The 17559-nt window shown below is 42.4% G+C and overlaps 1 protein-coding gene across 4 annotated transcripts in view; it reads right to left on the bottom strand.

Annotated features, from left to right (window-relative positions):
* The window catches only part of ASAP1 (ArfGAP with SH3 domain, ankyrin repeat and PH domain 1), a 285790-nt gene that overhangs the window by 60358 nt on the left and 207873 nt on the right, over positions 1 to 17559 (bottom strand). For all 4 annotated transcript variants that reach the window (XM_054019003.1, XM_054018999.1, XM_054019000.1 and 1 more), the window contains 3 exons: positions 10417 to 10580; positions 8523 to 8656; positions 86 to 177 (listed from right to left, as the gene is read on the bottom strand). In XM_054019003.1, the coding sequence (XP_053874978.1) occupies positions 86 to 177; positions 8523 to 8656; positions 10417 to 10580 (390 nt within the window). The remainder of the gene's footprint in view (positions 1 to 85; positions 178 to 8522; positions 8657 to 10416; positions 10581 to 17559) is intronic.

Below are 17559 nucleotides of genomic sequence, written 5' to 3'. Positions count from 1 at the left end.
ATATATCTCACTATGGAAAATCTATCTACACATATATACTCCATTCCAACTGTATAATGGGGAAGTGTTCATGTTCAGTACTTACATATCACTTGATGGAGTGGGTTTGGGTGAAGGACTAGGTAAACTCCCTTCCATTATATCATTAAAACAATTATTTCCTACATTCTTGGCCAGCTGTAGCAAAAACAAAAGCACGTGTTTTCATAATTTGCTATTGGTCTCAAATGTTCAAATAAAACTTTTTTTGAAACACAGTGAATTTTTCTTATTATTAGCAGAGGACAGTACAAATAACGAAACGCAAAATAAATGTATAGTGTTAAAGTTAAACGTAGGCGACGTCTACATTTGGAACAGGGTGTGCAATTCCCATCTCAAGCAGACTTAGTCGTGTTAGCTCTGATCGAACTAGCACGCTAAAAATAGTGGTAGCAGTTGCACAGGAGAGCCATGCCGAGTACAAATGTGCCTGGACCCTGTGGGTATGTACTTGGGCTAGCCCATTCTGCCACTTGCCTTGCTACTATGGCTACACTCCTATTTTTTAGCACACTAGCTCAATCAGAGCTAGTGCGATTATGTCTGCTCAAGATGGGAATTGCACCCCCAGCTCTAAGCATAGGTATAGTCTTAATGGATTGAAAAATATTCTTGTTACTTACCTTACAGTAACTGGCGTTCTTCAAGTGGGGACCCTATGTGTATTCCATGCTAGGTGCACATGCGTTGCATATGCCTGAAACAGGAAGATTTTTCATTAGCAGTGGTCGTTGGTCCACAGCTGCACCCTCTGCCTCCTCATGCTCTGAAACAAGAGCATATGAGGCGGTGTGGACTAAACGTCTCTTCAATTCCTTTTGTACTATGAATCACCTTAGGAAAGAATTCAGAGGAGAGGGGAAGGAGGCAGGGTAGTTGAATACGTATAGGGCCCACACATCTTGAAGAACTCCAGTTATATAAGGTCAGTAACCAGAATTTCTTCTTTGAGTGATAGTCACTATGTGTATTCCACTTTAGGCGGCTCATAAGCAGTCCTTATTGAGGAGGAGGAGGAACTCTGCTGTATCACAGATTTCAGGATCACTGTGCTGAAGGATGCATCTGCTGAAGATGCTTGTGCCAGGGTGTAATGCCTAGTAAAGGTATGCACAGAGTCTCATGTTGCTGCTCTACAGATTTCCAGGAGGACATCCTGAAGAGATGCCACTGAGGATACCTGGGCTCTGGACGAGTGGGCTCTGACACTGTGGAGGAGCTATTGCAGCCAACTCATAGCATAGCAGGATGCAACCTGAAGCCATTTAAGAAGTCTCAGTGAGGAGATATCCTTTCATATGTTCAGCAAAGGAGATGAATAGTCTAGGAGATTTCCTGAAGGGTTTTGTCATCTGCAAGTAGAACACTAAGGCTCGACAAACATCCAGAGAATGGAACTCCGTATCTTCTCTGGAAGGTATATGACCTGATTTAAGTAGAATTTGGAGGGAATCTTTGGAATTCATGTAGGGTGTTACCTCAAAGAGACCTTATCCTTATCGAACGCCCTGTAGGGACGGTATACCGCCATAAGAGACCCAACCTCACCAAACTCTTCTGGCACACATAACTGCAGTCAGAAAGGCCACCTTTATAGACAGATGAAGAAAGAAGCAGGAGGCTAAAGGTTCAAATGGAGGATTCATGAATGTTGCAAATATGAACAAAACTGAGGTCCCAAACTGAAGTAGGTTTTAGCACCAGAGGAAAGCTTAAGGCCTTTTGAAAAACTCACTGTCATAGAAAAAAGAACAAGGAGTTCTTGTGGCACCTTAGAGACTAACAAATTTATTTGAGCATAAGCTTTCGTGGGCTAAAACCCACTTCATCAGATGCATGCAGTGGAAAATACAGTAGGACGATATATATATACACAGAGGAAATGAAAAAATGGGTGTTGCCACATTAACTATAACGAGAGTAATCAGTTAAGGTGAGCTATTATATCATATCATACAGTGGGTGAAGACCAAAAAGTTCTCCACCAGAGGAAGGAAGGCATTAATTGTCACCAAATGCATTTGCAGCAAGTTGAGGGACAGACCTGATGTTTTTAAAGAAAGAAGGTAGTCCAGAATGGGTAGTATCTCTGCGCCATGCGGAGATACAGTAACTTCTCACTTAAAGTCATACCGGTTAACGCTGTTTCGTTGTTATGTTGCTGATCAATTAGAGAACATGCTCATTTAAAGTTGTGCAATGCTCCCTTATAATGTTGTTTGGCAGCCACCTGCTTTGTCCACTGCTTGCAGAAAGAGCAGCCCGTTGGAGCTAGCTGGTAGGGGCTTGGAAGAAGGATGGACCGGCAGGCCCCCATCAGCTCCCCGCTCCCCTAAGTTCCCTGTGCAGCAGCCACCCAGCAGGCTAGCAATTGCCAGGCAATTCAGCTGTCCCTCCCCCACTGCCCTGTGCTGCTCCTGCCCTCTGCCTTGGAGCTGCTCCCAGGAGCCTCCTGCTTGCTGGCGGGGAGGGGAAGGGGATAGGGGTGCTAATGTCAGGGTGTCCCTCTCCTCTCCCCCGCTCCTGTACCCCAGCTCCACAGAGCGGGGAGGAGGACACACGGCAGGGCTCAGGATGAAGGGAGCTTGCTGGCAGCAGCAGCTATCTCAACTTGCTGATCTCCTTAAAAAGGCAATGTACTTAGAGTGGGGCCAGTGTAATTAAAGGGGCAATGCACGTCTCTCTCTCTCTCTCTCTCTCACACACACACACACACACACACACACACACACACACACACACACACACACACACACAGTGTGTCTCTCTGTCTCTCTCTGCCATGCTGTCTCTCTTCCCTCCATTCTTGCTGCCTTGTAGAGTGTGAGGCTACATTAACAACGTGTTAACCCTTGAGGGCTCAGCCGAGTGCTAGTTCATCATTTAGCAGCAAGGCATTCTCTGGGAAATATCCCACCCTTTGACTTCACCACCTCAACCAAACTTCATACTCATCATTGCTGTGTACCGTAATAAATTGTTTATTTAAAAAACTTATACTGTGTGTGTGTGTGTGTGTGTGTGTGTGTGTGTGTGTGTATACATATATAAAATATAGTCTTTTGTCTGGCGAAAAAATTTTCCCTGGAACCTAACCACCCCCCATTTACATAAATTATGGGGAAATTAGATTTGCTTAACATCATTTCACTTAAAGTAACATTTTTCAGGAACATAACTACAATGTTATGCGAGGAGTTACTGTATCTGATGGCATTGGCACAGATGGAAAAATCTCTTTTATTTTGCAGCATAACATTTTCTTATAGAGACTTTCCTGCTATTATTAAGGATGGATTTTACTGCCTTAGAACATGAACTCTCTAAATTCATCATCCATCCAAATACCGAGCTATTAGACAGAGGGATGCTGGATTAGGATGGATGGTCTTGCCTTTGTCTTCAGTCAGCAGATTAGGAACAGCTGGTTTTGTATGCATGGACTTGAAGCTATCTAAAGGATGATCAAAGCTACCTCGGCCACCAGGGTGCTTCTAGGATTATTGATGCTGTGTCTTGCTTGATTTTCCTCAGGATTTGAGATAAGAGGGGAATGAGTGGGAGAGTGTACATTAGCATCTTCTATCAGCGTATCAGGAGTTGTGTCCCTGAGCTGCTCCAGAAGGGTAGTCTGGGCATTTCTTGTTTTCTTCGGACACAAAGACATCCACAAAGGGAATTCCCACTGTCAGATGTGCTGTACCACTGAGCTGTGAAGCATCCAGTCATGGTCTCTATGGATGTTCCTGCTGAGGCTGTCCCCTAGGATGTACTCCCATGGGGTTCACTGCTGAGAGACAGATCTGGTGTCTGATCAGCTTGATCACTTCCATGCAAAAAGGCATAGATTTCACTCCTCCCTGTTTGTTTATATAGTATACTATAATCATAGTCTTCGTGGGCTAGAACCCACTTCATCAGATGATACATCTGATGAAGTGGGTTCTAGCCCACGAAAGCTTATGCCCAAATAAATTTGTTAGTCTCTAAGGTGCCACAGGACTCCTCGTTTTTTTTTTACTGATACACACTAACACTGAAACCTATAATCGTAGTATCTCACATGACCGGAACATACAGGGTATGGAATCTTTTGCAGGCTTTGTGTACTGCTCGTAGTTTTTTGTGAATCTTGGATTCTTGCTGGGTCCAAGAGCATTGAACCATGTTTGCCCAGATGCACACCCAAACCCTATAGGGAGGTATCCATTATTAGCTTCTTTGTGGATGGACAGGAAACAAAGGGAACCCCTACACACACAGCTTCTCTGTCTTCCCATCAGATGAATGATGTCAGAATACTGTGGGGAAGTGAGACTTGCTTGACCAGGCTATCCCTGTTCAGAGCATAACCACACCTGGAAACACTGGAGATGGAGCCTTGTAAAGGGAGTCTCATAGGTACAGGGCCATGTGGCCTAGAAGGATCAGGCAGGATTGCACTGACATCTGAGGGCTCAATCAAAGATAGATGATGAAGTCCCTCAGAGCTTGGAATCTGTCCTGGGGTAAGTATGCTTTGGCTATAATTGAATCCATAGCTGCTCCAATAAAGTCTATAATTTACATAGTAATGAAAGTGGTTTTTTCTAGGCTCCCCAAGGATTGAAGGACACTGACAAGGGATACATCATTGACTGCACTTCTCGGTATGATTCGCCCCCAGAGCTGCCAGTTGTTGAGGTAGGGAAATATTGGAGTGACCTGGTTATGAAGGTATGCCGCCACAATAGATAGTACACCTTTGTGAAAACCCTCAGGATGGTTGAGAGACATAAGGAAGTACTCCACATGGATAAAGGTTTAGGTCCACTATAAAGTGCAGGAACCTCCTGTGTGCTGGACAAATGTGTATGTGGAAATAGGTGTCCTTTAAATTGAGAACTGCAAACCAGTCATCTTTCTTCAAAGAGGAGATTAGAGAGGAAGGGTGACCATTCTGAATCCTTAACAGTGGATGAAGACATTCAGTTGTCTGAGATCCAGAAAGCGTCTCCAGCCTTTCTTCTTTCTGGGGATCAGGAAACATCTTGAACAAAACCCCCTTACCCTATACTGAGGAGAGACAAACTATATAGCTCCAGCTGGAGCAGGGAGTCTACCTACTGTCTAAATATTCTCCCATGAGAGGGGGTGCCTGAAAGGAGACAGGGAAAGATGTTTTCTGGTAAGGATGAACAGAAGTTTTATAAGATATCTGGTGGTGACAATTTCTGGGACCTATTAATGCACCATGATATGATGCCATGCTGGGGAGAAATGGGCCAGGTGGCTACTGAATGACGTGTGGGTGCAGGAAGGCTGGTTTGTGACTCTCAAGGGTCCTGTCAAAAAGATTTCTTGGCAGGAGCCTGGGGCTGGTGAAAGAATGACAGAGACATTCTGTCTGATGCACTGCACTCTGGTGCTTCCTGGAAGGCTGATAGGCCCTTTTGTAGTAAAAGAGCTGAGAAGTGGGACATTGCTTATACAGTGGTTGTGTGGAGTATTTTCTCCAAGGTGCTGGGATGCATATACCCAGGAAGCAGAGAATTGCATGACGGTCCTCACAAATATGTAATGACTCATCCATTTTGTCACTGAACAGGTGGCTGCCCTCAAAGGGAAAATCTTCCAAAATGGCTTGAACTTCCTTTGGAAATCCAGAGGACTGGAGCCATGAAGCTTGTCTCATGACAGCAGAAGTCGCCATGAAGTGAGAAGTGGTGTCTGCTGTATCTAGAGAAGCTTGAAGGAACGATCTAGCTATCACTTGACCCTCTTCAATCATGGCTTGGAAATGCGATCAAGCTCCTCGGGTAGGTAAAAAACTTCTTATAATTAATAAAATCATACTTAGACATCAAGGCTTGATAATTTGTAATGCAAAATTGTAGGCTAACCAAGGTGAAACACTTTCATCTGAAGAAGAGGTCTACTTGTTTCATGTTCTTGTTGGAGGCAGCAGACTTAGGTTGGTGTAGTCTGTTACATTCAGTGATGGCCTATACCACTAGAGAGTTCGGTGTGGGGTGTAAAGGTAAGTTTTTCGTCCTTTTAGAAAGAACCAAGTATTTCTTCTCCATTCTTTTCAGAGTGGGGGGCATATGTGACTGGGTTGTGCTAGATCTTTTTTGGCCAGCTCTAATAGAGCCTCGTTGCTTGTAAGTGCCATCTTGCTAGGACCTGCACTCTGAAGGATATCTAGCAACTTACGAGTGGTATCCTGAACTTTTTCCAGGGGAATCTGGAGTGCTTCTGCAATTCTCCTCAGGAGATCTTGGAACTGCTTAGTCACCGGATGGTGATGGCGAGGCAGGTGCAACCACCTTATCAGGAGATGAAAACAAAAACGCTATTGGGGAGAGTAGGTCTGTTGGTTCAAGCTGCTCCTCCTCCCCATAGTGCTCCTCAGTGGGCAGGGGTTCTTCCTTATGAGGGGACTCCTGTCTGATCCTCTGTACCCAGGAGGTTTTAGATACGGATCTCAGTGTGAAGGACCATATGGGTAAGCAGGTGGTGCTATGGGGAAGGATACCACTGGTCCTGAGCTGGGCAGGGTCCTGTAGGATAGGGTGGGTGCTCAAGAGCCTCTGGAACCTCTCTTGGGGGTAATCTTGTATCTTGGTACTGTCGGTGGACCCACTGTCTCAGTCTCAAACTTTCCGGAAGAATACGAGTCCTCAGATTGCACCGGTGGAGCTGCTGGTACCAGTTATCTTGTAATGCCTCAGAGGATCATAGGTACCAGCAAATGGCCAGCGATGTGAGAAACTCTCTGCTGATTACTGGCTCCGAGAGGATTGGTGACCCCAGGTCAGAATATTCAGCCAGGTCATCAAGCACAGTACATCCTGTCCTTGAGGAAGGTGAGCAGGAGAAGCTTCTACCTCTTGGCAGAGCCAGTGGTGCTAATTTAGATCAGGCAGTGAGAGCTGGTACTGCTGAATCCTTCTTGCTGTGGGACGGTACTAGCCGTGTGGGCAGCTGCCTTCTTTCCCTCACCGATGCTGACGCTGGCCCTTCAGCACTTGGTAGTGTCAGAGCACTCTTGGTTCTCAGCACTGACGAGACAAGCCCATGCTTCCTGTGAGCTCCTAACATAGCCACAGCAGGGTGCAGAGTCCCACCAGACTGAGGCCACAGGGGAAGAAGTCCACTTCTTGGATCATGACTTGGGAGGGGATTTCTCTCGTTTTTTGAGAGAGTGCTCCCAGCTGCTCTGCCTCCTAGTCTGTAGCTCTTCCCTCTGATGATCTGGAGTCTGCTAGCACTGTGGCTGCATGGGCACAATAAGGTGCCTCTGGCCAATGCACAGAGGGGTCTGATGACCCAATGTTGAACTGGATCATCAGGGAGAGTTCCACCAGGAATCTTCTGAATTGCAACATTCGATATTGCTGGGTTCAGAGAGGAAATGAATGACAGATGCTGCACTTGGAATGGATAAGGCAATAAAAACAAGTATTGTGCAAGTCACTAACCAGGAAGACCCACGGGCAGGCTACACAGGACTTGAAACTGGGGATCTCAAGCATACTAAGTACCCCAAATGAGGGGTAAAACTCCTACTAACACTATCTAGTTAAATACTAAAACTAAGTAACTAGAAAATGGTAAACTATTTACAAAAAACTGGAATTTGAAGCAGGAACATTAGCAAAGTTGTAGACACTTGGAGAGGTTCCATCTCAGACAAGGGGTGGTAAAAAGGAACTGGAGAGGCGGTCAGTCAGCACCACCCTTTATGCACTCAGTTCAGAGCACAAGGAGGCAGAGGGTGCAGGTGTGGACCAATGAACACTGCTAATGAAAAATCTACTGGTCTCAGGCACAGGGTGTGCATGCGCACCTCAAGTGGAATACACATAGGGACCATCATTCGGAGAACTTCAGAATTACCTTCTCCTTAAATCCTAATAATTTGTACATGTTCTCTCCCCCCCACTCAAACACTTTTCACAGTTTCCTATGCAAAACATAAATCTTTTTCTAGGTCAAACATATTTTGTTTGAAACATGTCAAACTTCACTTTTGTCTTCTCCTACATCCAGTTCACAGCATCTCTTATCAGTGCAGGATCTTTCCCTCCAAATTACAGTTTTATTCAATGCAATTTAATGGCAACATTCTGCACTCTCTTATAGATTGCAATTAGCTTCCCTTTCTCTTATCATGCAAAGATTTTGTCAGTGGCTTTTGATTCAGGATCAAGACTACCTAACGAAAGGTAATATTCAAAGTATATCAATACTGACAGCAGCAAATAATACATCATTACGAAAAAACTTGATTCACTAAGAAAATAAAATTGATAAATGGACAAAAGTATAATTCGTACAAGATAAATTCTTCTCCACAGTACTAGCAAAATGTGAATATACATTTTTCTGCAAAATATATCCATTAAAAAATAAGTAATGGTACATTATTCTATATCTGGAAGTATCCCTTATATGCTGAGTATCTGACTAAAGATATAAAAACTACAGAGACTCACCAAGAGTTCAGACGTTCCTAATTTGTCTAGTTCCAAAGACTGGATTCGAGAAATATGAACACCCATTTCCCTATGTATTCCAGAACACTCAATACAGGTTAAAATGCCCAGGTTCGTTGACAACCAAGTTGGATCTGTAGAAGAGGTTGAGAAATAAAATACTCAGCAAATATTAAAAAGAGTGAAAGTTATATTCTGTAAAAACCAATATTCCTCAATGAAAATGACTTCTCTTAACAAAAGCAACTTAATTATGAATATCTCATGCTTTTTTTCAAAATTCATCACCAAACTCAACCAAAAAGTTAATAAAATGAATTTTTCCATGAATCAAATTAAGTTTGTATATTCTAAAAATCCACCACCTATCTACAAACATCTAGGCCAAAATTTTCAAACCCAGGTGCCTAAACACATATTTAGGCACCTAAATGTAGTGCCCATCCCCCATATTTATCCATTTTGGCCTTAATTTTTAATGCTCAAAGTGTATTTTTTCATAAAGGATTCAATTAAGAAACATTTCACTATGGATGGAATGGACATCCATAGAGGTAACCTTTAAACTATAGGGCTGGCCCAGAAATAGTGCTCTGCGCTGCCATGTGAGCATCCCTAAGTTTAATACCCAAATAGTTCTCACATTATGAATGTTGCAAAATGAGCATGTTCAATGCGTGACAGTTGTTTTTTTTCTTGGAAAACTTAACAGCAACAACATGGGCAGATTAGACAAGAAAGACAAGTGGTTCAAAATGAGCCTCATTCAGTCTTCCTTGACCAGATAATTAAGTGCCCACTACGTGAAGTCTTGAGTCAAGAGTTTAGAGCAAAAAGAAAGAGGAGAGATGCTTGGGACTTCATTAAAAATACAATGTGGCAAAGGTTAATAAAAAATGTTTCCCCAGATTTCCAGAGATTTAAATTATAAACTACAAACTATTTATCATCTTTCAGTATTTAAAAAGCAGTATTTTTCTATGGTTGCAATATTCTACTTACATATCTATCAATCTAAGCATTTCTAATGTACCCATCATTGTAGAATGTAGCTACAAGTATAATATTGGTATCTGCTACCTGCCAGAGATATTATTCTTCTATCTATCCCAGTCCTCCATTCTGAGGAACCTCCTTATGATATGAAAGCAGCAGCTATCAAGCAGTATAAACTTAGTAGCCCAACAATGATTTATAACTCTTAATTGTCTTCAAGCTCAGACAAGGGAAAATGACTGACCTGTAATTCTGCTGCTCTGAAGATATCATTCCGAAAGGATTCTTACTCTGAGTCTTTGCTTCCTGGCACAAGACTGGGAAAACTACCAAAGCTCTGAAGATTTTTGGCACCGATGGGTAAAAGGATAAAGCACAAACCAGGACACCCTATTGACAGTTGTGTCAAGCGCTTAGCTTAATTGCAAACCAATAAGGGGGTGGTTTGTGCATCGCCCTATTACCATTGTCCTTAGAGTCCAGAAATTTTAAGATCTTTGGCAATTCCACGCATCTCATGCTATGAAGCTGGGATTCAAGAATAAGACTCCTGGAGGATTACATCTTCCTTAATCACTGCCTAAGCACGACTCACTTCCAAGTAGCTTACAAAAACAGTGATGCCAAGCAATTTCCATTCCATTGCAATAAGGATCTGGAGAGAGTGCAACAACATCAGCAGTTCAAATCCCACAATGGGGCTTGAACTGCTGAAACTGAGTGCAGATAACATGCAACAGTGATGAATGAGACTTAGAACACTTGCTCTTTTAAACTAGGGTTGAAGGCTAAACTACATATTGCTTAGAAAGTTAATCTACACTCTAAAAACTTTTTTAAAAATAAGTTATTTTGCTTGAAATAAGACATTTGGTGACATTCATGTAAATTAAGATACCTGGTGATCCACAATCACAACAGACTTCATTTCCGGGTAATCTCTGTATATCATCAATAATGGCTTTTGTTAGATCCTCTAAACTGTTTTCCCCTGTGCTCTGCTCTCCGCGGAATGCCATGTTTAATGCTTCTTCTTTACTGTTAGTCAATACTGATATCCATCTAGTATAAAATGAAGGGTTTTTATGAAGATTGTTTTGCAAATACAACTTTACCTATAAACTATAGCAAGCTTGCAGGTGAAAGAACAGGGTAGATGTGGAGGGGAGGCAGTATACTGGAGGAGAGACTGAAAAGAAAGAATGGGGGAAGGGCAGAAGTAAAACAAAAATGAGAGAAGGAGGAACAAAGTAAAACAAGGGGAAAAGATTTTTAAATTGCTCATCAAAAAGTGTCTGAATTAATGTACTGGAACAATGTGTACCATCATATGTAATTCCTGGTTTCTGCAAGTGGGTTAGAGCCTGGGAGTGGATAGAGACTAAGGGCCAGATTTGGAATGTAGGTACCTAGGTACTTTTGAAAATATCATTAGGCACTTATCTGCATCTTTAGCCACCTAAATTCTTTAAAAAATCTGGCCCTGAGTTTTTCTCTATAATAGCCCATATACAAGGACTATGAAGGCCAAACAGACGGGACAGGTCAGAAGTAAAAATGGGACAGGATTTTAGAAAAGAGGAGGAAAATAAGAATAGAGAGTAATGGAGTAACAGTAGTGGCCAACATTAAGACTGTAACTGGTAAAATGTGATCTTACAGATATCAACCTGCAACTTAGTCAAGTTAAAACAAATCAACAGAGAGTTAAAAGTTGTTTCAGGTATTATACCTGTCCTGAGTCTACCCACTGATTTTTAAGGGTTATATAACAACATTTTTAAGAGTGTATTTCTCTCACTTCCTGTTGTGTGAAAACCCAAACTAAGAGGGGACATTGACTAACAGCTTTTACAAGGGAGTTAGAAAAAATGGCTACACATTAAGTGCTGTCTAATATATCAAATGAGAAAGCTGAAAAAACAAATCAAAATAAGAACAAAATCAATTTTTCCCCCCTCCAATCTCTCTCAGCTACAGTAATTGTTTGTTACTTGGAGCTAAAGCAGATAAAATAGCACATTTCTGTCTAAAAATGCTCTAGCTCCTCTTAACCAATTTCCTGCTTAGATATTTCAACTTTCTATACTCAGTGTGTGATTTTTTCCCCCCAGTGTGCCGTAATGTCTAGGTTCAACTGAATGGATTGATGATGAAACTTTAGACTTAATTTCATAGTTTCTAGATTGTAAATACTAACACATGTGAGTAACTTTAGAGACATAAGTAGTTTAATGGGGAACTCATATGAATAAAGTTACATCATAAATGTTTGCAGAATCAGGGCCTGAATTTGTATTTGCACTCACATATGCCCTTTTTTGTTTTGTGATTAATGCACAAAAGATGAATCTGGGAACAAACTGTCTTTCCAAAGAACTTGCAAAGGAAGGTTAGTAAAAGCAAGCTTAATATGTCCCCTTCCCTCCTCCTGGGAAATGTAAGCATTTCCAATATTTTCCCTCTATAGTTCTGTGTACGGAAACATGTGCCACACATAATCTAAATTTGTAAAGTAAAATATATAAACACACTCTAGGTGGCGGTCATTTGCAATTTTGCTGATGAAGACCAGTTTGAGAAAGAAAAAGGAAGTATTCTTGGTTTCTGATATTAGCATAATCCAGATAAATGTAGGTAATGTACAAACTGAAATATTTGTTCATTTAGAAATTGGCAACTGGCTTAAAGGACTTGTCAGCAGCTACAGTTATTATAGTTCCAATTTAATTGCAATTAGGATAAATAGATTAACATCCAACCTCAAATATACAATAGCAATTTAAAAAAGCAACTTTCAATCACCATCAGAAGTAATGAAAATTAGAAGAAAAATTGGATGTGTGAGCTGACCACAGGTTTGAACTAGAGTTTCAAGCATTCTTTTATTTACTACAGTTACATACAGCAATAACAATTCCCTTTTTATTCCTTTTAGCCAAGAAAATGAAAAATTCCATACAGCTGCACCTGACACAATCTCTGAAAAATTCAGAGCACAAAGTGTCATACTGTGTGCTGTAGCTAGAGATTAACAGCAGGGCCAATTTAACACAAACATTCATGCCATTTATATAACAAAATTGCTCATTAGCACTCCAAATGGCAGAAATATAATATACACATTATCCACTGAAGAACAACTCCCTCTCCCAAAACCTCAAACCAGTAAAATGGCATTTTAACCAAATGACATTACCAAGTGTCCTATGGTTCTCTATTTTAATCATAGCTTTGTTGTTTTGTACAGTTTCTGTTTGAAGTACACAGAATGCTTCTGCTTCACTGTATGAAGCCACTGGACTCAATGTAATATGCAAAGATGATCAGATATAAATTTGTAGTGTTAATGAGAATCAGTTGCACAGTTGTCCAATCTTAATATAGGCCAAGGTTCTGCAATCTCTACCACATTAAGTAGTTGTCCAGCTTTCCATGTTGTTTCTTTTCCTCAGGTGTCTAGATATTGGACATCTTTCTGTTTTCTCCGAGGACTCCCTTATTGCCCACAGGTTTCTGTCATTGGTCTGTTTTGGGGGCAGCGTGCTGAGCCAAGTAGCCTGCTAGGCTAGACTGAGAACTTGCTAATGAGGTTCTAGTTTGCTATCCTTTGATTCCTAATCCCTTTAGGATCCCTTGACAAGATGGCAGGGCTAATTCAGGGAGAACAGGAGTTCATAAAAACAGCTTCTAAGCAACTAAAGGAATTAGCAAACAGGGAAGTTTTGCAAGGGAGTTGAGAGAGGGACTGTGGGACCCAGATACACCTAATAAAAATCCTTTAAACTTAGTACAATAACCCCCCCCCCCACACACACACACACACTCACAAAATAAAATAAAATAAAATAAAATAAAGAACAAATAAATAAATCCTGCAAGACTAAAAATAATACAGGCAGAAGTCCAGCAGTATAGTGAGGGGCTATCTATTTTTTTGCACTGAATACAGCATGTAGGACTGCATACGTGTACATTCAGTGCAGGCCTTCAGAGACAGACTACGGGCTCTTGAGACCAGAGTGGCTGAACTGGAGATGCTAAGGGAGACAGAGAGGTACTTAGAGAAGATTTTCAGGGACACAGCAATGTGGTCCTACCCCCAACCTGATAGCCTTTCTGCTGTTAAGGAGGATGAAAGTCTCAAGGAAGGAGAACGTCAAGCTGGAGCAGAGGAAAACATTCCCATAACTGGGTCCCTCCTTCCAGATAATGTCCTGGTATCCTCTCGCACTGAGGATACCTCTCCGGGTGAGGGGACCCCAGTTATTAGGAAGAGACAAGTAATAGTAATGGAGGTTTTAATTATTAGAAATATAGACAGTTGGGCTTGTGATGATTGGGAGACTGGCTCAGTGAATTGTCTGCCGGATGCAAAGGTTGTGGACCTCTCGAGACATCTAGATAGACTTATGTGCCATGTTGGGTCGAAGTTGGTGCTCATGGAACATGCACGTAAAAATGACATAGGGAAAGGTAGGAGAGAGGTCCTGGAGGCCAAATTTAGATTAAAATCCAGGATCTTAATGGTCGCATTCTCCGAAATGCTTCCAGTTCCACATGCAGGCCCAGAAAGATAGACAGAATTACAGAGTCTCAATGCATGGATGAGATGATGGTATTGGGAGGAGCAATTTAGGTTTATTATGAACTAGGGAACCTTTTGGGAAAGGAGTATCCTATCTAGGAAGGATGGGCTCCACTTAAACCAAAATGGAACCAGATTGCTGGCATAAAAAATTAAAAAGGTATTATAGGAGGAGTTTTTAAACTAAGGGCTGGGGAAAAGCACACGGTTTGGACACAGAAGCACACAGTTTCTTTAGGGGAAAATTTATTAAAGGGGATACTCTATATCCTAATAAAGATGAGAGAATATAAGTTGAGAAAGTACAGATAAGAACTGAAGAGAAACTCTGAAATGAAAAAGAGTCCCACTCAATTACATCATATGAAGCCAGACAACGAAATATTGACAAATTTTAGAAGTGCTTGTGTACCAATGCAAGAAGTCTAAATACTAAGATGGGTGAACTTGATTGCCTGGTATTAAGTGAGCTATTGATATAATAGGCATTAAAGAAAGTTGGTGCAAAGATGATAATGGGACATAGTAATAACAGGGTACAAAATATATAGGAATGACAATTAGGTTGCGCTGTTCGGGGAGCGAAGGAAAGGAAGCATAGAGTCAAATATAGTAAAAATCTTAAATGAATCAAACTGAATTATAGAATCTCTATGGATAGAAATTCCATGCTTAAATAATAATAAATAATAAACAACAATAATAAAGCAGTAGGAATATACTATCCACCACCTGACTGGATGGTGATGGTGACTTTGAAATGGTCAGAGAGATTAGAGAGGCTACAAAAATAGAAAATTCAATAATAATGGGGGATTTCAACTACCCCCATATTGATTGTCACCTAAGGACCAGATGCAGAGATATAATTTCTAGACAGCATCAATAACTACTTCTTGGAGCAGATATTCCTGGAATACACAAGGGGAGAGGCAATTCTTGATTTAATCCTAAGTGAAGCACAGGATCTGATCCAAGAGGTGCATATAGCCAAAGAAGCTACTCACCCAGTGCAGTAGCGATGGTTCTTTGAGATGCATCCCCCAATGAGTGCTCCACTGTAGGGGTCCCTGCGCTGCTGATCAGAGAATTTCAGTAGCAGTGTCCACTAGCTCCCCCACCCCCACTGTCTCTCCTTGTGCCTTGCCATGAGTCAGTGCGCGGAAGCTAACCCGCCCCAGTTCTTTCTCTACTGCAGACTCATTGACAAGAACTCCAAAGTAGATGGGAGGAGGGTGGGTTGTCCTATCCCTGCTCTGGCGAGCAGTAGCATGGACATTTCTTGTTCAGGTAGGTGGCAAACAAGTCTGTGTCAGCATCCCCCACCGCTTGAACAGACTGTGAAGCACTACTGGGTATAGCTACTATTCATGGCTGTGCGGGAATTTACAATTGAGACTGTCTGCCATCAAGTTTTGTGTACCTGGGAGGTAGGCCGCTGACAGCGTGGGAGATACACCAGTTCCATAGTCTCATCACTTCCGCACAGAGGGAGGGAGACTGGGCTCCATCTTGTCGGTTTATGTAGAATATACAGGCAATGTTGTCTGTTAGGACTTTCATGTGTGACCCTCTGTTCAGTGGGAGGCAATAGGCGCAGGCATCCTGACCACTCTTAGCTCGAGGAGGTTGATGTGGAAGGATATCTCCACGGGAGGTCACTTCCCTTGTGTTGTAAGGCTGTTTAAATGTGCGCCCCACCCTACGAGGGATGTGTTGGTGGTGAGAAGCAACAAGGGAGGATTCTTCATGAAGGGGATCCCTTTGCTAATGTTGGCTGGGTCTAAGGAGGATTTTACCCTGGTGGGCAGTGCCACAAGAGTTGTAGGCAGTCTGGCTGATATTTATGGACTGTTTTGGACAGTCTCTGTGAGTGTAGCCAGAAAGAGTAATCTGTGCTGAGGTAGGAGGGCCCTGGTCAAGGTCGGCGCCTATAAACTCCAGGTGCTGTACTGGAGTGAGGGTTGATTTCTGGGCGTTGATCTGTAGCCCAGCTCTGTAAACAAGTGCATTGTGGATTTGGTGACTCGGTGAGTCTCTTAAGAGACCAGGCTCTGAGGAGGCAATCATCCAGGTAAGGGTAAATCATGATTCCTTGGCAACATAAGCAGGTGGCCACTACTGAGAGAATCTTGGAAAATACTCTCGGGACCAAAGATAACCCGCGAGTACCCTGTGATGGTAGTGATCTCGTCCCAGGGTGAATCTGAGAAATTGCCTGTGAGTCGGTAACATTCAGATGTGAAAATATGCATCCTGGAGATAGAGGGCTGAAAATCAGTCTCCCTGTTCCAATGCTGGAACAATCATTGCTAGTGACCATCTTGAATTTCAGAGCTTGGACAAACTTGTTGAGAGCACTGAGGTCTAATATGGGTCTCCAGCCCCCTTCCTCTTGGGTATTAGAAAATACTGAGAGTAGAACCTTTGCCTTGTAGATGTAGGTACTGGTTCTATGGCTCCTAACTGGAGGAGACTGTCTACCTCTTGTCGTAATAAACTCTTGTGAGAAGGGTCCCTGAAGAGGGACAGGGAAGGCTGTTGTGGAGGGGGCAGGGAGACAAAATAAACAGAGTACCCATGGTGAACAATCTCTAGGACCCATAAGTCTGAAGTCATATGCGCTGCCAGATGGTGGCCAAAAGGGTGGGTAGTGATGGTAGGTTGTAGCAGTTGTGGAGAGTGGACTATCGGCACCTCAACCAACATGTCAAAATTGGTGTTTAGACATGGAAGGCTGGGATGAGGAACATTGCTGACCTGACAGTTTACATCTGAAGAATTTAGTTTTCTTTGTGGCTCGTAGTATCATTGAGCTGGGCACTGGGAAGTTTATGGCTTACGCTGGAGCTGTGGACTAAATTTTCTCTTTTGTCCGGGTGTGTAAATGCCCAACATATGGAGAGTGGCCAAAGAATCCTTCAATGTGTGAAGGGCGGCATTGGTTTTCACCACGAAGAGCTTAGTGTCCTCAAAGTGAAGATCTTCAATGATTGCCTGCACCTCCTTTGGGAAATCCAACAGGTGGAGCTAAGAGTCACATTGTATCACCATCACTATGGAGATGGATCTGGCTGTAGTATCAGCTGCGTTTAGGGCAGACTGTAGCATTGTCTTTGCTACTAGCTGCCCTTCTTGGATGATGGCCTTAAATTGTTTGTGATGTGACTCGGGCAGCTACTCAAAAAAATTGTTCAATTTTGAGTAGTTCATGCAATCGTATTCCCCTGTAAGCACTTGGTAGTTGGCAATTTGAAACTGAAGCATGGCCAAGGAGTATATCCTCCTGCTTCCAGTTCCTATTGTAGGTAGTGAACCTCATAGGGTGTTGATGGCCATGAGAATTGACAGAGTTGGGTGGAGAGTGGGAGAAGAGGAACTCTGTTTCTGTAGGCCAGGATGTACTACCTTTTGTGTGCTTGCTTGCAAGTCGGCGAGACCGATGCTAAGGTC

The sequence above is a fragment of the Malaclemys terrapin genome, chromosome 2 (assembly GCF_027887155.1).
Source record: "Malaclemys terrapin pileata isolate rMalTer1 chromosome 2, rMalTer1.hap1, whole genome shotgun sequence".
Classification (NCBI taxonomy): domain Eukaryota; kingdom Metazoa; phylum Chordata; order Testudines; family Emydidae; genus Malaclemys; species Malaclemys terrapin.
The sequence above is the reverse complement of the archived record's forward strand: the minus strand, read 5'-3'. Positions and strand labels throughout refer to the sequence as shown.